Below are 24,272 nucleotides of genomic sequence, written 5' to 3' on the forward strand. Positions count from 1 at the left end.
TTTTTCCAGAGAAAACAACCCCAACCTTGACAGTCTACCCTCATAATTTAAGTCTTCCATCCCAGTTTAGTTGCACATCTCTGCACTCTCTCCAGCTCATTTATATCACTCTTATGGTGCCCAAAACTGCACTGCATACTCCAGATGAGGCCTTACCAGGGATATATAAAGAGGAAAAATTATGTTTTTATCCCTTGAGTTTATGCCCTTTTTTATGCAAGACGGTACTTTATTTGCTTTAGCAGCCGCACAATGGCACTACTGGGAATTATACAACTTGTTATTCTCATTTAAGGAAACTGACTGCATCAGTTTTTCCGTTGACATAAAATGTAGTCCTAGTGCCACATTAATTAACAATTTCAATAAAATAGTACGTAAAGGCACAATAAGCCTTCACACACTTTTTTTTTAATTTTCCAATCTTCATGTTGAAAAGAAATCACAATAATCTGCATTTTCACTTGCAAACTGCACTTTCTTTGCTGCTTCTTTGCACTGTAGTCAGTGTTGAAAGTGGGACAGAATGCAGAGGAATTCCATCCTGTCTCTTCTTTTTTGTTTTCAGTCAGTTCCATCCCAGATGTACAGTATGGTTTGCACATACTGAAGCTTTATTAAATTCCCATTCCATGTGTCATCTCTGTTACTGGAGAGAGGAGAGTTTGTAATCAGAGAAATTTGATTGCATGCTCTGTTCAATAATAGAGAAGGCACATGTACAGGTGGATGCAGAAGACCAGAAGAGGTTATATTCATATTCTTGTAACAGTCCTATTCTTTGCTGGTAGTGATGGGAGAATTTATTCTCCAGGCGCGAATTCACGGCGAAGTTGCGCGATTCGCCGCCAGCGAATACATTCGGGAAACGCCAGCGAAAAAATTCGGGAAACGCCAGCGAAAATTCACCCCAAAAAAAATTGCCGGCGTTAAGAACGAGACGCTGGCACCTTTTTGCGAATTTTTGGTAATTTCGCGAAATTCGCTAATTTTCCGGCAAAATGAAACAGCGCAAATTCGCCCATCACTATATGCTGGCTGTTGTTGAACCTTTTAATTTTGGTGGTTCAGTATGACCTTTGTTTTTCTGGTCACTGTAGTAAGGAAAATCATGTTAAGTTGTGTGATTGTTAGTAATACCTGCATGGATTTAAAAGTGCTAGTAGTCTGAGCTGGATTTCAAATTCGGCAATAGTTTAGCAAGTATTTCAGTGGTGGACACAGTTTTTGTTCACCAAATTCTGCTCCATACTTTTTAAAAGTGGGTAGTTGTACAAGAGAATATAGCTAAAAATTTGACACAATACTAGCAAGAAAGATTGTGTTAAATTATTCCAGTAATAATCTGACACAGCATACATGTGTGCTGCACACTATCTTTCTGTAACCCCATTTTGGCCACCCCCCTGTACCATAGGTTATATACCATTACTTTCATACCATATACAGGGCCTGAATTCCCCTTCCTAAGTGAAAGGGTACTGGGAATTTACCTCTCATGGCAGTGCTTTCACCTAATGGGATCTGGGAATACACCTGCGGGTGGCCCCATTAGGAAAGAACAATTAAACACACCAGGTGCTGTATAACAAATAACTTTGTTAAAAGAGCAAATTAAATTGCAGTTCATATATTATTGACCCACTACCCCAGGGAACCATTTGCAGCCCCATCCTGGCACCTCCTTGCCAGGTAAAGTCCCACACTCCACTCCTGGTGGATAAAGAGAGTCTCAGTCCCTTTTCCCCAGAGAGCTTTTAACTTTCCCCAGGTAATGCTACCTGCCTTAAAACCTCTCCAGATGGAGAGAGGTAGTTGCCCCCATGTAGCAACTTTAACAAAGCCTGTTTTTCAAACAGGAACACATGCTGGATCCTTTCCCTATTAACCCTATGGATCCCTACACTTCTCCTGTGATGGCATCCCTTTCTGAAAACAATTACATATATTGTATGTAAGAGATTGTCCATACCAAGTGTGAAATTTGGCATAGACTGATAGAGACAGAAGAAAAGTATTTAGACATAGAGACATTCAGTTCAGACGATTTACCATGACACTCCATTTAAAAATGATCTTGCATCCTCATTTTTGAAATGGTCAACCTGAAAAACAGCCTCTAGCTCAAATCCATGCTTTGTAATATTTTTATTTGGTTAGATATTAAAGGTATTATATTTTTGCCACTATGGCTTTTTCTTTGGCTCCCTAATTTAACATAATTTTATACTACTGGGAGTTCCTTCTCTACTGAAAACTTTTCCTGCATTTTCACCATATTTATTTTTCTATAACCTGTATTGTTTTTATATGTTATTATATTTCTATAATTCTAAGCTTATACACAGCTCTGAAATCTTGTACCTGTTTACCCACATCCCAAGTTATGACTGTAACTACAGTCATGCAAATTATCTGTTCCAACATAGGCACATTTGCTTTCTGATTTTTTTAAACCCACACTGTCTTGTCTAACTTGCACTTTTGGAAGTTTTTAATCTCTAACACTACATGGCATACTTTCTAGGTTCTTCCCTTTTTTTTATTGTTCAGTTTAGTAAATTCTATGACTATTATATGCAAATGTCAGTCTATTCGGCTGATTTAAAGAGGTCCAACAGGATCAGCACAGCTCCTATTGATTTCTATAGCACCTCAACAGCTTTTGCTTGGCAAAGTTTTGCCTTAGAGGTTTTCGTGGTTTTAATACTTAATACATATCAATATTTTACAACTTTGAGAAATCTAGGAAAATCACACATTTTTCAAGATTCGTGAAAAAAATTGTAATTCCATTGGTAGTAAATGGACCCCCCAAAGGATTTTCCTTTGATTTCTAATTGGGTATTGTAATCTTTAGACCAATGACAGCAGAATTGGCACATGCTTGAATGCAATTTTGCTATTATGAAATCCTGTCACAATATTTATGGTAATTTAAGCTATTTAGTTCCTTCGTTTGGACTGAATTAAAACATTTAATTTATGCATTTTTTATATTTAAGTAAATGTTAAGATGACAGCCTAGCATGTTTCAGTTGCCAGCAATAATATTTGCAATATACAGTCTGCTGCTTGTTAAAAAGAAAAAAATATATAGCAGTTTCATTTATGTGTCTCATTATCATTTAAATAGCTATGCTCAGTCATACTTCAAACTAAGTTTATGACTTATTTGTGGTGTTCTTGCATTTTGAAGATTGGAAGCACTGTCTTCTTTAGATGTCGAAAAGGCTACCATATCCAAGGCTCAACTACACGTATTTGTCTTGCTAATTTAACATGGAGTGGAACCCAGCCAGAATGCATTCGTAAGTAACATTAAAGATTGCATAAATTCATTTTGTTTTATTTTTTTTCTCCACTTGCAAAAATAGCAAATACTAACTAACACTGCCTTTGTAAAATCCAGTGAAACTATACATGGAAAACATGAATTGTTAAATTTATTTTTCTAGATCACAATTTTCAAAAACAAATGTAAAATATATATATATACAATATATATATATATATATATATATATATATATATATATACACATACATACATACATACATATATATATATATATATATATATATATATATATATAGTCAAGTTTTCGAAATTGTATAAAAAATCAAGAAGCAAAATCAGGATAACTGTAAATTAAAGGGCAGTTACATTTTTGCATTTAGTCTCAATCTATGATTTTTCATATGCTCACGATTTTGTTTTTTGCTGCAATCAATCAATTAATTAAGGTGAGTTGCTGTACAGCTGGATGGTCAAGCCAAAATAAGCATGATTTGAAAGGGCTCAGAGTTGCTGAATCATATGGAAGTAGTTGTATATTACACAGGTTTTTATTAAAATTGTAAGATTTTGTATTCAATTTTTTATTATTCATTTTTCTCTACCAAATTTGCAGCTCATGCATGCAGACAGCCAGAAACTCCTGCATATTTGGAAGTAAGAGCATTAGATCTACCTACACTAGGCTATACTTTGATATATACATGTCAGCAAGGATATTTTCTTGCTGGAGGATCAGAACATCGAACTTGTAAAAGTGACATGAAGTGGACAGGGAAGCCACCGATTTGCAAAAGTGAGTGTTTTTGCAAGGGTGTTTTGGGTGATAAATATATTTCTCTCTTATGGAGCTTTTGATCTGTTTTATTACTATTGTTGTTATTCTTATTATTATTCTTCTTATTATTATTATTATTATTATTAATAAAGATAAAGATAAAACTATTTTCCAAAATTTTAATTATTTGCCTAAAAAAATTCCCAAAATATAGAGCTTTTTAGAAAATAAGTTTCCAGATAAGGGATCCCAATACCTGTACATGTTTAAAATTCATATATCACCTTTTTAATTCTGACATGTGTGACAAGTGGGCAATAACATACAATATCTCACTACTCTTATGTAAATGAATTACTTTCTATGCCTCTATGATATAATGACATTTTTCTTGCCCAGTTTCACTTAATGGACTGCTGAACATAGCTGTTGTATTTAGGATAATGCAATATTAATGTTTATTCATAACATGGTTAATAGACAGTAATATCTGATATGGTTAGCTGTTGATTAATTGGCCTATCTTTTAGATTGTGTCCAAACAGTTATCTTTTGTTTTTAAGATAAAGGGCTTAGAGAACTAAATGCAACTGCAACTAAAACTCCAGGTATGTTCAGTCATATTTATATTTGCATGGGAGTGAATGCAATAAAAAAACTTTAGTACTGCAACAAGAAATTAAATATATTATCAAGTTTTTCTGTTAGGGAATAAATGTGCATAATCAGATTATATTTTTAATTTAAAATACTATCATTTGGACTTTTGTATGTTATTGTTAAAAAAAAAAAAAGCAGTTCACATGTACTGATCATTTTTCTACATTACTACTAATTTGCTGCTAAATGGAAAATTATTTTCTTGTAGGTACCTAGAATGGTTTTAGAAGAATATTGCCTGAAATTGAATTTCAACATTTTAATGTACATTTATTAAGTGAAATTATTTTTCTCAGCAACTTTCACTGTGCTGCTAAAATTATACAATGCACAATTTTGTGTACATCATTTTTTATTAACTTGTATTAGTTTTTTTGTGCTATCTTAATTTCTGATAATTCTTGTTGTTTGTTGCTATTTCTTATATAAATACTCTTTGGGTAGATTAATGAAAAAAACATTTCATGAATTTGAAAAAAAATGATTCAAGCTTTTCAAAACAAAAATTGTGAATGTGAAATTAAGTTTGCAAACCTCTAATCTAATTTTTTAGATTTGTTAAATGCAAATCTCAAACTCAAGTTAAAAATCTGCTTCTAAATGTTGTAGAAATTAAGTTTTGAGTTGTATGAGTTGTATTTGACGAGCAACATTTTTCAGCAGGTCATTGCAAATGTTTTTGCAAAATTACTTAAAAAAATGCCGCTAAAATTTTCACCAAAAACAAGTTCCAAAGACAAAAAGTATTTTCCCGCACCTGATTTATTTGAATAAATGTATCGATGGATACAGTAAAAATTTGCACTGGTATTTTAGTTAATAACCCCCTTAGGGCTCTTACACATGAGCGTTCCGACTTGCGCTCCCCTGCGTTCCGTTTTTTGGCGTTCAGACGCAGGGGAGCGCAGGAATAGACGCAAGTCATTATTTGAAATGGGGCTGTACTCACTCAGGCGCGTGTAGGCGCCGAACGCAGGTTCAGACGCAACATGCTGCATTTTTCCTGCGTTCGGCGCCTACACGCGCCTGAGTGAGTACAGCCCCATTTCAAATAATGACTTGCGTCTATTCCTGCGCTTCCCTGCGGCTGAACGCCAAAAAACGGAACGCAGGGGAGCGCAGGTCGGAACGCTCATGTGTAAGAGCCCTTAAAGGGATTCTGTCATGATTTTATGGGGTCATTTTTATTCCTAAATCACACTGTTCACACTGCTAATAATTCTCCCTACAATATAAAATTTAATTCCTGAACCATCAAGTGTATTTTTTTTTATTTGTAACATTGGTGTGTAGGCAGCTATCTCAGGTCATTTTGCCTGGTCATGTGCTTTCAGAAAGAGCCAGCACTTTAGGATTGGAACTGCTTTCTGACAGGCTGTTGTTTCTCCAGTTCAATTTAACTGAAGGTTTTACTATTTAACTATTGAGTGCTGTTCTTAAATCTAAAAGGGAATAGAGGGACTGCTGTCTGGTTACCTTCCCATTGTTCTGTTGTTAGGCTGCTGGGGAAGGAAGGGAGGGGGTGATACCACTGCAACTTGCAACACAGCAGTAAAGAGTGACTGAAGTTTATCAGAGTACAAGTCACATGGCTAGAGTAGTTGGGAAACTGACAATATGTCTAGCCCCATGTCATATTTCAAAATTAAATATAAAAAAGATTGTTAGATATTTTGAGAAATTGATTTCAGTGCAGAATTCTTCTGGAGCAGAACTATTAACTAATGCATTTTGGAAAAAAACATGTTTTTCCATGGCATGACGTGCTATCATTGTTCTATCTAGATACATTTGTGATATTTTTTCTCCATTCAGTTTTCAGTGAGTCTAAAATTAAACCCTATATTTTCAGTTCCCTCTGATGTTTTCAGTTTACACTCTGTGTGGAAAGGATTTTATGAGTATCTTGGAAAACAATATTCAGCAACCTTAACTATTGATTGGTTCAATAACACAAGCAGCAGAGTGAATGGAACATTTTTAGATACTTACAACATTGAATTGAAATTATCAGGTAGGTTTGAAGGTTGTTACACTACTGGGATCTATATTAATTATGCCCTCTGAAAAACATAGTAAATCTACTGTGAGTCATCCAGTAGATATTAGGTTAAAAGAAAACAATATGAATAATGTGAATAAAGGTTATATTTCCCTCTTCTTACAGACTTTTTACATTTTGCTGAAAATGTTTTCAGAAAGTAAAAGAAAGAATACCTTCCTTCACATTACTTCTCATTCTTTAATGCCAATATCAGATATTAATATGGCAATATACAGCATCTGAAGAATGGATAACCCCTGGTCTAATGGTGATCTTCTTAAACTGGGGTGGTGTTAGCAACTCATTTTCATAGTACTTATTTTACACCCAGTAGCAACCTCTTATGTATAGTTTCACAGAAATAAACGATGTTGCTGTATCCCTCAAAGAGGAGAGGGGAGATAATAGAAAATTTATATAGTGTAGTAATTTCAATATTAAGTAAAATACACCCACAGTGTCCTCCAAACCTTACTAAAACACTTTTTTACTGTGATGCAAAAAGAACATAAACTTGTGTATCAAATTAACTTATTCACCATGTGTGTTCAATTATAGCTTTTTCACCCTTATTTTAAACAGGAAGAAAAGAGAACAGACGGGGTGGGTGGGTCCGTAACTAAGGGATAGTGAGGTTAGCAACAGAAATTCAGATTGTTGCTTTCTGGTGGTATTATATACTCACAAGAAGTGAGTTTCAACTAGGGAATTAGTGTAGTAGTTTCAATATTAAGTAAAATACACCCACAGTGTCCTCCAAACCTTACAAAAACACTTTTTTACTGTGATGCAAAAAGAACATACACTTGTGTGTTAAATTAACTTATTCACCATGTGTGTTCAATTATAGCTTTTTCACCCTTATTTTAAAAAGGAAGAAAAGAGAACAGACAGGGATGGGTGGGTCCGTAACTAAGGGATAGTGAGGTTAGCAACACAAATCCGAATTGTTGCTTTCCGGTGGTATTATATACTCACAAGAAGTGAGTTTCAACTAATGTGAAACACAAACAGGATGGTCTCTCATCCAGGCTCCTTCTTCCTGAATCTCTTGATAGGGAAGTAAAACAGATATCCTGTGCAGAAGCGCTTTTAAAACATATTTAATAAAAAAGTAAAATCACACTCAGAAACACACTCTGGTATGTCGCATTGAAATGTCCTTGTAAAGTCCTTCTAGCACTTAGGTTTCCTCGGCGTCCCTTGGAACTTTGTGCTGCTTTTTTTAAAAAACACGAGCGGCGCTGCTCCAAATCGCAGGCGTAAACACGCTCGGCGCTTCTGCAAGGTAAGAGCGTAGGAGCGTAATCACGCTGACGCGTTTTGCCTATCGGCTTCCTCCTGAGCAATAACGTTTCCTGCTCTCTGCGCAGCGAGTGTGTTTGTGAGTGTGATTTTACTTTTTTATTAAATATGTTTTAAAACGCTTCTGCACAGGATATCTGTTTTACTTCCCTATCAAGAGATTCAGGAAGAAGGAGCCTGGATGAGAGACCATCCTGTTTGTGTTTCACATTAGTTGAAACTCACTTCTTGTGAGGACACTGTGGGTGTATTTTACTTAATATTGAAACTACTACACTAATTCCCTAGTTGAAACTCACTTCTTGTGAGTATATAATACCACCGGAAAGCAACAATCTGAATTTGTGTTGCTAACCTCACTATCCCTTAGTTACGGACCCACCCACCCCTGTCTGTTCTCTTTTCTTCCTGTTTAAAATAACGGTGAAAAAGCTATAATTGAACACACATGGTGAATAAGTTAATTTGATACACAATTGTATGTTCTTTTTGCATCACAGTAAAAAAGTGTTTTAGTAAGGTTTGGAGGACACTGTGGGTGTATTTTACTTAATATTGAAATTACTACACTATATAAATTTTCTGTTATCTCCCCCCTCCTCTCTGAGGGATACAGCAACATCGTTTATTTCTGTGAAGCTTTTGTTTGGGCAGAGGAGGGCACTAAAAGAAGTTGCTGGATTTTGGGGGAACTTCAATCCCGGATTCGTTTTTTACATTTGCTCTTATGTATAGTGATGGGTGAATTTCGCCACAAATTTCAAAAAAAATTAGCGAAACAGCGATTTTGCTGTTGACGGCGGCGACAATGGGGATCCGATAATCGTCGCCGGCATCACATTTTTTTCAACCCAGGCCAATTTTCATCAGTGAATTTTTGCTGAAAATGTATTAGCCGTCAGCAAAACACGCAAATTCGTTGCAAATTCACACCTGGCAAATAAATTCATCCATCACTACTTATGTACAATATAAACAGTGTGAATTGTGATAAAAAATAGATAATTATATAGGTTTATTTTCCTATGCTGACCTTTTTCTATTAAAAGTGCATATTACTGTAAGATAAAAATATTGGAGCTCAATTGATTGGATTGTTGTGGTCAGTTCAACTGACATGAAATATATTTTTCTATTTTGTAGGGGTTTACAAAAAAGAAGAAGCTCATTTGCTCTTAAAAGTTTTCCAGGTTAAAGGTTCATCAGATACTCTTGTTACAAAATTTGAAAATTGGGTCATAGATGGTTATGTGAGTATTTTATAACTTTTTCAGCAATTTTTTTTTGTGTTTTTTAATGATAAACAAGGTCCAATAGTGGATTCTAGTTTGGTCTGGCTTTTTTTATTTAAATTTGGATTTTGATAAATAAGGACCCCAATATCCTTAGTTCAAACAAAGGTTATGTTTATTTAATTTTTTTAAGTGACAGGTTCTTTATGAATCAGGATTTTTTTGATGAGCCTTTCTATTTATATCTTTAAAATTGTTTCTATTGATTATCTTCAAAATAGTTTCTATTGATTGAAACAGGTTTTCTTGGCTGTTTAAAATAGGTTTCATCAGCAGCAACAGGTGTGTTTAACTTCCAAGGTGAAATACACTCAAAGGATTTTGGCAAGTTTAAGTTTCAAAAGCAAAGTAAGATCTATTTTTTTATATATTGTGTTTTTTTATGTATGTTACAAAGTTAATCCCTCCTAATGACCCTCCGTGTGCATATAGGAAACTTCAGACAACTTCGGAAAATGAATTGCCGTGTGTGCGTTCCCCCAGGCGATTTTCATTGTAGCCGGTGGAAGGCAGTACGGGGAGATTGTTGCCCCGAAGAAGAGGAGATTTGTCACTGGGGCGACTAATCTCCCCGAATCTGCTTGTGTGGCCAGACCCTAAGGGGATTATTTACTAAAGTCTTAATTTTTCTGGTTGGAGTTTTAAAGGGGGAAAAAAACTTGAGTTGTTCGAGATTTATTATACCCCGAGCCGAATATGTAAGGTTTTAGCGTTATTTTTCTACTACCAATAAAATCACAGTTTAAAAAAACTCGAAAGTCTGTTTACTAAAAAATCAGAATATAAAAACCTTGATTTACTAGAATCTTGAAAAAAAGAAAAATTTTAATTTGTGAGTTTATAAAATCAAACAATTTGGTAAACTCTAATTCTGAACTCTGAGTTGATATGCTCAAAAAAAAATGGAAAACTTAAAAATCTCAAATTAAAATAAACAACTTGAATTCCCATTGACTTCTAGATAAACTTTCAAACTTGCCGCAGTTTTACATTCAAGTTTTTTTGTGCTTAATAAATACCAAACATTAAAGTCTTCGAAAATATCATTTGAATTTGTGACTAAAATTCAAATTCACTCGTAAATCACCCCCTAAGGGTTAAGCTTTCCCCTTATGTTTTATGTCACTGTGTGAGAATACCTAGTGGTCTGGTGATGCAGAGCTTCCTCCTCCTTCGCACACCAATCCTGTTTGACATGAGGTTGCGCACTTCCGGGTTTTTACGAGTGTGTCACATCCAAAAATTTTACATTACTGTACCATGTCTCTGTTTGGTGTGACCTTGACTACCCCTCTGACTTCTGATTCTGTACTGCACTCCTAGATTGGTATTGATCTTGTCCTGTCACTTGACTATGCTCCCTGTTCCATATTCTTCTAGATAGAACATGTTCAGTTCCCTTGCCTGCCCAGAACTCTTCCCTTGGTATTAGACCTTGCGGCATCCGAGTAGCAGAGGGCTCCTCCCAAAGTGAAAGTCAGCTGTTATAGGTGAAAGTGTGAGCCGTGACCGGGATCTTGGTGTTAGATCTTGGTTTTGGGAAACCCTACATTACACACTGATTACAAAAATGTAATCTTCACCCCCTTAATACCCTCAAAATTAAAAGTATTGTGTATTTCTATACTGATTCCATTAATGGGGTTTAAAGTGATTCATAGTGGGACAAACCCTAGTCCCCATTATTTATTATATGAACTTTATTATCATCCTACTGAAACTTCCTGCCATTTCCAGAGTTGCTATACGCAGAACCCTCAATATCAAGCATCCAGTCTTATTCCCAAGTATTCATTATGCACACTTCAAAATTTCTTTTAAAGAATATACTGTATATATTTAAATGTCTGTGCGTATTGCCTTGACTTAACATGTTTTTCAGTTCAAATGATGCAGTTTGCTTGATGGTAGCTATGTATTTATAGATTACTGATATGTCTTGTATTTGTTACAGGTTCCCAAAGCATTAATAACGCATCAAACAACTACTATGGCACAAACAGCAGTTCTGTTGCAGCTGCAATATTGGTACCTTTTTTTGCTCTTATTCTAGCTGGGTTCGCTTTTTACCTTTACAAACACAGGTAAATTATTATAAGGTATCTTCGAAATATTTGTAAATTATCAACAAGTAAAATCAGTGATTAAAAAAATAATTAGAGCTATAGACTAGTAACTTTATGAACACTACTGCTTGTCTTACATGGCTAAAACAGTCCTTGCAGGACATACAGCACACACTACCTAACCTTCAACTACTTTTATTTGGATAACAATACAGGTTAATAAAAAGTACTCCTGCAACATAAAGTCTGACAATAGAAGGTATTTACTTGCCTCATGCCATATACATAGCACTGCCTTCATACCACAAACAATAGGTTAACTCTCACATGAGGCATTATGGCAGAGACATGCAAATCACTCCTTTATGTCCCTTTGGCCAACTATGCATCCAGAACTGATAAACTATATACTGTAAACTGAGTATATAGCACTAATAGGAGTTTTTTTCACTGTATAAGTAAAGCACCCAAATCCAGTGCAAACAAAGATAATATATATAATCCATTTCACAATTACTTCTAAAGGCAGTATATCTTGATTAAACATTAATTCTAAAGGTGGCACACATCACCTACATTTACTTTTGCATGTGTAGTGTCCTAACAGTTTGCAATTGAATCTGTATGAATCTGTTTTTTTATCTGTCTGTACAAACTGTTCTCTTCTATCTGTATCCCCGGTAAAAAAAACAATTTTGCTACAATTACAATAATAAAACATGGCTATGTATGTGCTTAGAGATGTGCTCAGAGATCTGCAGACATAATCAGCGTTTTTTTAACACTGAGGGGGTTATTTGTCAACATTTGAATTCAAATTGTAATTTCTGAATCCTAAATTCAGTTATGCTTATTAAAACTTGTATAAACAAAATTTTTTAAAGGACAAGGAAAGTCTAAAATAGAATAAGGCTAGAAATGCTGTATTTTGCATACTAAACATAAACATGAATTTAGTGCATCACAAAGCCTAATCAAACAAATGATTTATGCTTTCACATTTGGCCACAGGGAGCTGTCATCTTTTAAATTTGTTAAATATCTTTGCCTGACCCTGACCCTGCACATGCTCAGTGTGTTCTGGGCTGTTTAGGGATCTTTATAGATTATCAATAGAGAACAAGTCAAATAATATCTGATAGAAGCCGATACAGCAAGACTGATTAATAATCAGAATATACAGACTGCACTGGGTCCTGTGTTGTCTTGTTTAAAGGACATGTACCCCCCCCATAAAATTTTATCAGTGAACGGCCTCTTTGAAATCTTTAGATAACTGCCACTCTGGTTGTTAAAAGGTTAACAGTAAGGATGTATGATCCCACTCACTCATGCATAATCCCACTCACTCATGCATAATCCTGCTCACTCATGTATCATACTGCTCACTCATGCATAATCCCGCTCACTCATGCATAATCCCACTCACTCATGCATAAACCCACTCACTCATATGCATAATCCTTCTTACTCATATATATAATACCACTCATACATGTAATCCCACTCACTCATGCATAATCTGTCATAATCCCGCTCACTCATGCATAATCTCACTCACTCATATGCATAATCCTGCTCACTCATATGCTTAATACTACTCATACATGTAATCCCACTCACTCATGCATAATACCACTCACGCATGCATAATCCATCATAATACCACTCACTCATGCATAATCCTGCTCACTCAAGTATAATCCTGCTAACTCATGCATAATCATGCTCACTCATATGCATAATCGTACTCACTCATATGCATAATACAACTCATACATGTAAACCCACTCACTCATATGCATAATTCATCCCACTCATACATGTATGAGTAAGTGGGAGTACAGGTATGAGTGGGATTATGCATATAAGTGAGTGGGATTGTGAGTATGAGTGGGATTATGCATATGAGTGAGTGGGATTATGAGTATTAGTGGGATTATGCATATGAGTGAGTGGGATTATGAGAGTGAGTGGAATTATGCATGAGTGAGTGGGATAATGAGTATGAGTGGGATTATGCATATGAGTGAGTGGGATTATGCACATGAGTATGCATACATATGAGTATGAGTGGGATTATGCATATGAGTGAGTGGGATTGCATGTACACATGAGTGGGATTACAAGTATGAGTGGGATTATGCATATGAGTGATCAGGATTATGCATAAATGAGTGGGATTATGCATATGAGTGAATGGGTGAGTGGGAGTGAGTTACATGTACTTGCTAATAAAGTTACATTACCAAAAAACTTCTGAGCAAGGTCATCAGGCGTGGCTGGATATGCAAATATAAATGATGGCCGCCTAGTTGAAGCATTCAGGAAAACACTACAGTGCAGGCTAACGGAGGGGATACAGATACTACATGATTTATTACAGAGACAATGATGCATTTTGTGTGGGAAATATGTTCCCAACCTAAAGACATGGTAAGGGTTTATAGGGTTTACATGTCCTTTAATACAAACTTTCTCCAACTATCCATAACCTGTGTCTGCAGCAAAGTATCCTCCAAATTGAATCCCAGTTTATATGTCTGGCTCCATGATCTTTGTCCCTGCAGCTGGAGTTGGAAACAGTAAAGGGGATGTTAAGGCAAAAATAAAATCCAATACAAATCTCTACACAGTCGCCCACTGCTATACAGGGAAACAAACAAAGCTGTTTGTGTTCTGCATGGCTGGGAAGTAAGGCGGGGGCTCCACCTGCTGTTCATAAGTATGATTGTTTCCCTGCTCAGCAGTTAGGGACCGTCTGCCAATTCCTATCCACAGCAGTAAATGAAGGGGGAATTTCACTGCATACAGTCAGGTTTCTTATAAAAAAAAGTTACACATTTTTTAATTGAAGTATACTGGAAATAGATTTATTTTTCATTAAAAAAAGTAAAAATGGGATATTATTTTTTTGCCTTTCCTTGTCCTTTAAGCTTAAAAAATTTGTAAAACTTGAATGTAAAACTTTGGCATTGAAAAGCTGTCGTGTTATGTAGAAGTCAACAGAGTTTTTTTCAATGCAAATGTTTTGAATTTATCGACCCATTGAAAGCAAAGTACAAAGTCGAGGTAGTAACATTTTTTGGTTAGACCTGCCGAGGTTGTATATTAGTAAGAGAAAGAGAAGAAGAGGCAGCACTAATAATCTAGAGAATTCACCTTAAAGAGGTAGGGAGGTGCAATTTACTAAATCAGTTGATTTAATTGAGAAATAAAAAGGTAGTAAGTAAACCCACCACTCTCTTTGAAACTGTATAAATATTGAAGAATTAAATATGAACACAATTAACTTGGTGATAATTAATATTTGGAAATTACTGTGCAAAATTTCATTGATTGAATAAAGTGCAAGTGCTTAAACAATACAATCAATGCTCATGATTGTAAAATAATTCACTGTTTTTAAAAAAAATATTTCAATCAATTGATTAGTTGTTAAAAAATGTTATATCTTACTTGTCGTCTGATTTATTAAGTAATCTGGTAAATGCACGTAACAAGTGTTGCTACTAGAAGCAACAATTAAAATAATTAGTAAATATTGAGTTCATTAATTAAAAGTGCTAGTGCAAATAAAGTTCATTTAAGGTGAATTCATTCAATAAAGTTTAAAAATATATAAATCCAAGACTGTCATCTGAGAATACGTAAGAAAATGAAAATTAATAGAGGTGGAGAGGTCCCAAAAACTTCTACAAGAGGATTAGCTATGCCCTGGGACTCCACACGATGAAGAAGACGAACACTGGGGACTGTGGTCTCGAAATAACCATATCTTTCTCATGGTGGAGAAGCTAAACTAAATATAAAACCACAGATCCTTCAGTGTCTTTGTAAGTGAGAGAATAAGAGGAAGAGAAGAACAGATGTGGTACTTGAGGCTAACAGTGCTATAGATATTTTAAAAACCAAGCTGATTCTAAAAAAGGGATTGGTGGAGAAATTATTCTTAAAATCAAATTGGAGTTAGGAGACTCTGCCGACGCGTTTCGCTTAATAGCTTTGTCGAGGTTGCATATTAGTCAATGGGAGAAGTCCCAAAGATATCCAGTATATAAGTCAATGGGAGAAGTTCCGAAGATATCCTGAACTGCTTTAAGTTTTGTGCAGTAATCCGAAGATTTCAAGCAAAATTCCTTTATAAAAAAGGGGAAATAACCAACGCAGATTTGGTTGGAGTATATTTCAGAAAAAAAGAGATATTTTTGGATTTTGATAAATAACCCTCTTAGGTTCATGATTGTATTACTATGATCAATTATGAGAGAGTGTTAAATACAGTACTTTTATGTCCCCCCAACATTGTTTTTCCTGAAATAATGTTGCTGAATCACAGTCCAGTGCAAATAAGTGCCATTCTATTTTTCATTTTATGTTTTCCAGTAAATTTCCCTGGAAAAACATAAAATTGGTATTCTACTGTATTTCATAAAACAGTGATTACAGTGTTATCTTTTTATCTTCCTTTAACTCAGAGCTGTCTGGATAATGCAATTTCCGGTAATGGATCATTGGTCAATACAACCCAAGTCATATACTGTAATAACAAAAATGCTATACTAAAGTCTTCTTCAGCCTTTTTGGAAGGGAAAGGGAGTCTGGGGTGTCAGATATCACCTCTTATTGCATTTAATGTATTTGGGGCTAAAGTCCCCATTGCTTCTCATTGTATTTAATGTATTTTGAGTGCCACTTCATCTCCCCCTCACTGTATAATGTATTTAGGATCTAGAGTTATTGTTCATAGAAGTCAGCATACTATTATTTACAAATGCATACTATGTGTATATATTTATATCTCCTTTAATAAAAACAAGCTAAAATGAGACGAATAGGTGATGAAGGAACCTTTTCTTATTGGACCAGTGTTGTTAATGGAGTACTGCAGGGCTCTGTACTTGGTCCTTTGCTTTTCAACTTGTTTATTAATGACCTGGAGGTGGGTATTGAAAGTACTATTTCATTTTTGCTGATGACACTAATGGGGTTATTTACTAAACTCTGAATGCTAAAAACCCGGAAAAAAACCCACACATTTTTCAGGATTTATTATACCCCGAAGATTGAAAAAATCAGAATCTGAAAATCTGCATCTCAGGCCTGCTGAGGTTGCATATAAGTCAATGGTAGAAGTCCCAAAGATATTTTGATCTGCGCTGGGTTTTGTGTGATAATCCAAATATTTCAGGGCTTTTGGACAAAAATCTAAATTAAAAAATCAGAAAAAATCTGATGGAAAATTTGAAAGTTTTTTTTCCAGCATGCAAATTTTTGGAAAAGTGTATTAACAAGTAAGGTGAAAAAACCTTTGCGGATTTGGTTGGAGTTTTTTTCAGAAAAATTTTAGATAAATTCGGATTTTGATAAATAACCCCTAAATTGTGCAGAACTATAAGTTCCATGCAGGATGCTGCCACATTGCAGAGTGATTTGACTAAATTAGAAAGCTGGAGAGATGGCAGAGACATGCAGCTAAATTTATTAGAGGGTTGGAAGACTTAAATTATGAGTCTCATGGTCTTGATTTTAATAAGGAGACAAAAGCCTGTACTGGAGACTTTTGTAGACAATGCAAGCAAAATCACAAAAAAAAAGTAAAATGTCAATATGTTTTCATGCTGTTTTTCTTTTTGTTCAACAGGGCAAAACCAAAAGTTCAGTATAATGGTTATGCTGGTCATGAAAACAGTAACGGACAAGCTTCCTTTGAAAATCCAATGTACGACACAAACTTAAAACCCACAGAAGCAAAAGCAGTCAGATTTGATACAACACTAAACACAGTTTGTACAGTTGTATAGCCTTGGTGCCCAGTAAAACTGATTCATAGCCATACCTCTTATGGACAGAAATTCCATTGTTGCCCTCTGTTTTCTTCTGCCTTTGTGGCAGTAAAGTTTAACAATACATGTCTCTGAAATCCCAAGTCAAGCCTTCTGAAGATAAAATCATTACAATTGGATTAAAAGTCCTGGCATCAAGTGCTTACCATGAAAGAACACTTCAGGAAGACTGCCAAGTTACTCCACTTTGTCATTTTAATGCCTCATACTTTGAAATATGTATGTGGCTGGATGCCTTGAGTTGCAATATTGTGGGCACATGGATAAATCTTGTGGGTGCTATTATGAAAGATAGCACCACAAATTTATTTTTTTATATCACATGAACGCGAAGAAACTTTTTGAAACTGAGGACACCTTAAAATATGGTTGCACATATGTAAGATGATTTACAGTGAAATCATTGAAACATTCTGAGTGAAGAAGCAACCAGATATTTAAGGCTAAAATGTACACTGAACCATTTTGCTATTTTTTTCATTCAGCTGAAATTGCATAATTCTACTGCACAATTTTTTTGCACTATGTTTGGAATGACCATGCCATCAAAGAACAGGGTTATTAACAACATTGTTTCTATTATTTAAATTCATTCATCTTTCATAACTTTCATAGCAAATCACTTTTAATAACGATCTCTCATCTTGATTTGTTGATAAAGCAACTGTATTTCTGTCCATTTTTATGACAAAATATCATATTGCAATCAACATCAGACACTCCATGCAGAAGCAACAGACAATTTTTGTACAATATATATTTTATGTCTTATTTTCTTTAAAAAAAATTCAAATGGAAAAAAAGGGTTGTTGGTCATTAAAGTTTGTACCACACAATTAAAATGCAGGTGATTGACACATTGTAATACGTAATTTATTTAAAAAAATAGAAAAAGAAAAAAAAACCTTTGATTTGCTGAATACGCAGATAGCTGGCTGATTTCACAACACATGTAGTAGGATTAATTCGCAAGCCAAATTCCATTGTTGGGCCAGCTGATTGAATCACTTGGGAGGAGCCTCGTCATGTGTCTAATGGCTACTTACATGCATATATGTGATCATTAATTAAATTGATTTACCAGTTTCTGACTGGAACTTGTGCCATTTGATCACAAAGTCCGTACATTTTAGACATGGGAAGATTTTGGGCCAGTGGTGGAAATTAACCAATTTACCCAGTACTATCGATGTATGTATATCTTATATTATTTTCCTAGTTGTTTCATATTTTTTCTATTTGTGGGCAATAAGAAAACACATTTAAGTATGGTTTAGTCTAGTACAAATATCACCCAACCTTATCCACATTATCCATGTGTGGACAGGTGGGCATTCTCTTGTCTGTTAACCTTACTATTTCTAGATGAATATAATAATATGTTATTGAAAAGAGCACACTATTTTCGAGCATTCAAATCTATTTCATTTGATAATGCATCACTAGATAAGTAAATTAACTAAGAGCCTACAGTACTTCACTTGAAATGTATTTTCAGAAAAGATGCCTTACTGCCAAATTAATATCCATAGCATATACAATTCTATGTACAGTGTGATGTAGTTCATAGTTATATTAAGGGGCAGATTTATCAAAGGTCGAATTTCGAAGTGAAATATACTTTGAAATTCAACCATCAAATGGCTATACTTAGACTTCGAATATCGAAGTCAAAGTTTTTTTTACCGAATTTGACCATTTTGCGGTCGAAGTAAAATCGATCGAATGATTTTACTTCGACTACAAAAAACTTAGAAAAATGCATTAGAAGGTCTCCGTAGGCTAACATAGCACTTCGACAGGTTTAATTTGGCAAACTATTGAAGTCAAAGTTTTTTTAAAAAGACAGTACTTCGATTATCGAATGGTCAAATATTCGAACGATTTTACTTTGAATCGAATTCGAAGTAAATTTGAAGTCGTAGTATCCTATTCGATGGGTGAAGTATCCAAAAAATTACTTAGAATTTTGAATTTTTTTACTTCAAAAATTCCCTTGAATTCACTTCGACCCTTGATAAATCTGCCGCTAAGTGTTCTAGGACATAGTTTATCCTCTTCAACGTGTCATTGCCACTAGTTTGTAGTTAACAGGGTATATTTGGATAAATATTTTATAAACTATTCAGTGAAGCCTACCAGTTATTTAGCAAATTATTAAAAATTGGCTGGAGTAAAAATTATATTTTTCTAACTGTCTATCTACGTATCTATCTTCAACGAATATACAGTGTGTGCAAAATTTCACTTTGCACATAGCATTTGTGGTCATAAATGAGTCCTATTGTCTCTGCTAAAGTTATTTTATTTAAAAATATATATTGCAAAAATAGTTATATTCCTCTAATGTAAAATATAAGGGTACTGGGAAAAAACAGAGGCATCCCTTGGTCATATAACAGAACAAGGCCTCTGGCTAAGTTATGGCAGGGATATGTTTTTTCTTATAATAAACACATTTCAAAGAGTGCTGTGACACAAGGTACATTGGTATAATTAAAACTCATTCACAACTCTTGGTATCATTTAAATTTGGTAACTTCCCTAAGCATCCTTTGTAAGAGTATATTAAACAGCTTGTTTCTGTTTTTTGTAGATTACACAAAGAAAATATTAAAATATCATTTATAAAAAATAAAGGTTATTTTACTTCAGGTTCTCAATTATACCTTTTAATCATATTAAAAATGACTACTGTATCTTTTATATTTAAAAGCAAAGTGATCTGGAACCAAACCTTCTGGTTTACATAGCTATATGTAAAAGAAAAGTAAGGGAAATGTGGTTAGTCTGAATAATTTAAGAGAACAAAACAATTATTGATATCAGGAAAGGGGCATGTGTTCATGTATATCCCATGCATTGTCAGAAATGACATTTAAGAAATAAAATGCACATTAGTACCTAAAATATAAACTACCTATATAAACTTGTTTACGGAGAAGTACATTTTACTTAATTCATAAACATTATACGGAAATGTTCCAGTGTCATACAAAAACAAGACAGAATTAGTTCAAAACCTTCCAGGCACCAATAGATCATGTGAAAATAAGCACCTTTCTTTCATTAAGCTTCAGGTCCAGACAATCTGGTAGAGGAACAAATCAACATAACAATGACATTCTTGCATGAAGTGTTGTTTAAACCTACCATATACTGTAGGATTTTTAAACCTGTTCAACAGATAATTTGCCAACATCCAACTAGATAACACGGACCATCATTTACTGAATCTGCAGTCAATGTTGGTGCATATACATGGGCTTAATTAATAGATGTGTAAACCTGGAAATAATTGCTCAATGTGATCTTCCAAGCAGTTTTGCAATGTATATTACTTGTTTGTTTGTTTCAAAGTTATTAAACTTTTATAAATTGCTAATATAATGAATTTTGGAACAGTACCAACTGCTGGCCAGTTCATAGACTGTACAGTAGGAAGGAGAATATATTCAGAAGGAAAACAGAGAACTGTTCTGAGGTTGCTCTGCTAAGGAAAGACATGAGATAAGTCATCTGAGGTTTGTTATCTCTTTCCTTAGCAGAACAATATCAGATCAGTTCTCTGTTTTCCGGAACATACAGTATTCTATTTTACTGTACAGTCAGAAGAACTGACCAGCAGGTGGTGATGATGTTACAAAATTCTATATATTAGCCATTTATAAACTGCTTAATAGCTTTGACATGAAAAAAATAATGTACATTTTTAGAAAAGCACCTCAAGCAATTTTCACCATTGTGGTTGCCGTAGCATTGTGGTTGCCCCATAAAAAGGGGGATGTTTATCAATAAGCCCCAATGACTCGTTAAAGCTAAGGGAAGTATCCTTCTTTCAAGAGTCATACTTTATGGTGAGACCACTACTTATTTATAGCAAAAGTTTCAGTTTCATAAGTAACAAATGATTACAAATCCACTTTAAGCAAGTTTCTTGAGTTAATACACAGCTTGCATTATTAAGTTAGTTGTCCACCACATAGTCATAACAACACCTTTTACCAATTATGACACACTATTTTAATTTGATTTTGAATTATCAACTGTGAAGAAGGAATGTTATACTCTTACAGGACAATTACATTTTCCAGGAAAATCGGGGTAAGTACATGGGGAATCGCAAAGTAGAGCAGAATGCTCTCTAGTCATGTTAAAAGAAAACCATGGAGATTTCCAGTATACTTATAAAGAGTGCCATTTATAAGCCCATATACCTGTCTCCACCTCCAATGGCATTGCACCATCAGACCATGCCCATTTCAAATTTCTTAGAACGAGGGTTTAAACAGTATAGGAGACATGTAGTAAGTAAAAAGAAACTTATGGCTATTCTGTGGTCATTCAAAAGCTGAACTGATTTAGGCACGAGATGAGTTAGCCAATAGCTTCACAAAATCCATGGAGAAACAAAGTAATGGAATATAGTAAAAAAAAAAAATTCCCTATTTCTTTTTTTTTTTTTTCAATGGACCAAAAGAAATTGTGCTAAATACAGAAAAGCTAAAATCAGTGAAATGTATTTACATAGCATATTGGTGGCGCCACAGAAAAATTGTTTAAAATGCAGGAAGACAGCATAAAGCTGAGGTTTCACTGTAAATTGAGATACCACACTAAACTGTTGAAAGTCCAACAGTTGAAAGAGCATTTCTAGTTGCACCCTAATATTTAAATTTAAACATGACGGGATGGTGCAACTAATATGATTAACTAAAACCATCATATATTATAACGATGGCTTATTTTCTATTTTCAAATTTATAGTAATGATTTCTACAGCAACTGCTAGTACGTTAGCTAGGTGCACAGAGTACCGTACTGGAAAGTAAAAGACTGCCCTTTATTTAACATTCAGCTGTTAGCAGAAAACCAATACAGGACTTCCTAGCACCTTGAATCACCCTACCCCACCTGGCTAGCTAATTCTAATTGTGTAAGCTGGGGGCAGGCCAAAGAACACCCATGTGGTCCCCACCTTTTGCCCCTCCTGTTTTCAGTACTTCTTAAAGCAGGCAGTGCCAGATAACATGAGATCCATTTTGCTAGAGAAATGCACCTTATAACTGAGATCTAAAGGCATTAAATGTGGATGTACAGTTTGCTGAAGAAACATCTGCATATATGGTACTCTACATTTTGAAAAAGTCTGGCATAGAGCTATCTATCTATTCTATCTATCATCCATCTGTCATCTATATGTCTGTCTATTTCTCCCATAGAAACACAGATAACTACTTACCACTGACAATTTCATCTGTTTGACCTATTTTACTTTTTTTCTAATGCTAGTTGATGACTTCAATACTTGCCACAAGGTGATGTTGTGGCAATCTTATATCTTCCATTGAAACGTTCTTAATTGTGCAAATATACATTACCTGTAAATTCATTCAACAAAAGCAGTACATATCTGGAGAATACTAACTTTTTATAAAGCTTGGGGGATACCTGGTAAGATTTACCTGCCCCATAGTAATGGTCATTGAAATGGTATCTTAAAATAATGAAAAATCAAGGGGAGTTTTGGATTTTTATTTTTCATTGTCTTATAACTGTATATGTGTTACTGTATATGGCTCATTTATCACCTTTCCTAAACAAATGGGTGTGGGGCAAGGATGATAGTGTAACATATAATAATAGGACCCTCATTCTTTGAAAGGGTGATCAGAAATTGGGATCCAGTGAAATGCTATTCCATAATGCATGGTCATAGAGTAAGTAGTATGCAAATCTAATAACATGCAGGGATAATGTAGAACATACTTTCTTATTCTGTGCAACACCTGATAAGTATAAAAAAAACCTGTAGCAAACTGTGTTTTTAGAATAAGCGGAAACAATGTTTTTGAGACAACTGCATTTTTAGATATCTCCCAATTTTGACCACTGACCAAAGTTGCATGAAAGCAATTGAACAAGTTAGCTATTGTCCCTGGCTTTTGAAGAACTTTTGTACTTCTGACAAAGTACAAAATTATTGTACTTTGTCAGAAAGTACAATACTAAACCATGTATTTTGAGTACATTTCTGGATATTATGATATTATAAAACACGTTCTTGAAAAATCACACACATATACAGTATATGCATATATAGTTTATGGACAGATTTATCAACGGTCGAATTGAAAATTCTGATTTTTCATTGAGTTTATTTTCATGTAATTCGACTAGGGAATAGTCCAAATTCAGTTTGAATTTTAAAAAAATTCAAAATTCAAATTTTGAAATGTATCATGTACTGTCTCTTTAAGAATTCAAATTTGACTATTCACCATCTAAAACCTGCCAAATTGGTATTTTAGCCTATGGGGACCTCCTACAATCAATTTGGAGCCATTTAGTGGACTTTTAAAAAAAAAATTTTGGTAAAACACCTCGAATAGAGTTAGATTCAAATTTGATTTGAATTTGCAGCTCGATCCTCTTCGCCAGTTTTTTTAAAATTTGATTTTTTTTTTTTAATAAATTTTGTCATTTTTTTTTTAATTTCGAGTTTATGGGAATTGATGGGAGATTTTAGAAACTCCCATAAACTCGAAATTTGACCCTTGATAAATCTGCCCCTGAATTTGACCCTTAATAAATATGCCCCTTATATTCACTTATATATATTCATTTTTTAACACTGTCAGATACCAAAGTTATTTTTTGAGAAAGTCTGTTTTATGATGGGACAGTAACAAAGTAAAATATTTGGCTGAATCAGCTGGGAAAACACACACACACACACACACATGTGTATATATATATATATATATATATATATATATATATATATATATATATATATATATATATATATATATATATATATATATATATATATATATATAGTATATATACATAATTACATATACTAAGCCTAGATTTGTAGAGCTTGGGACAATGTTTCATTCATCACAATTTTATTCAGTAAAGTGCACATACACTATGGTCTTCACAGCTTTCAGGTTAGTATTCCTTTTTTCTCTCTAT

General features: G+C 34.3%; 1 protein-coding gene across 1 annotated transcript in view; it reads left to right on the forward strand.

Moving 5' to 3' along the window:
• LOC108717438 (CUB and sushi domain-containing protein 1) overlaps positions 1-18,143 on the forward strand; it is a 786,063-nt gene extending 767,920 nt beyond the window's left edge. Inside the window, exons 62-69 of the mRNA XM_041564732.1 lie at positions 3,200-3,311; positions 3,914-4,093; positions 4,639-4,683; positions 6,588-6,749; positions 9,228-9,334; positions 9,640-9,724; positions 11,331-11,460; positions 17,087-18,143. Of these exons, the coding sequence (XP_041420666.1) occupies positions 3,200-3,311; positions 3,914-4,093; positions 4,639-4,683; positions 6,588-6,749; positions 9,228-9,334; positions 9,640-9,724; positions 11,331-11,460; positions 17,087-17,246 (981 nt within the window). The 3' untranslated portion in view covers positions 17,247-18,143. The remainder of the gene's footprint in view (positions 1-3,199; positions 3,312-3,913; positions 4,094-4,638; positions 4,684-6,587; positions 6,750-9,227; positions 9,335-9,639; positions 9,725-11,330; positions 11,461-17,086) is intronic.
• Positions 18,144-24,272: the final 6,129 nt, after the last annotated feature.

Source organism: Xenopus laevis, chromosome 5S (assembly GCF_017654675.1).
Source record: "Xenopus laevis strain J_2021 chromosome 5S, Xenopus_laevis_v10.1, whole genome shotgun sequence".
In the NCBI taxonomy this organism is placed as follows: Eukaryota; Metazoa; Chordata; class Amphibia; order Anura; family Pipidae; genus Xenopus; species Xenopus laevis.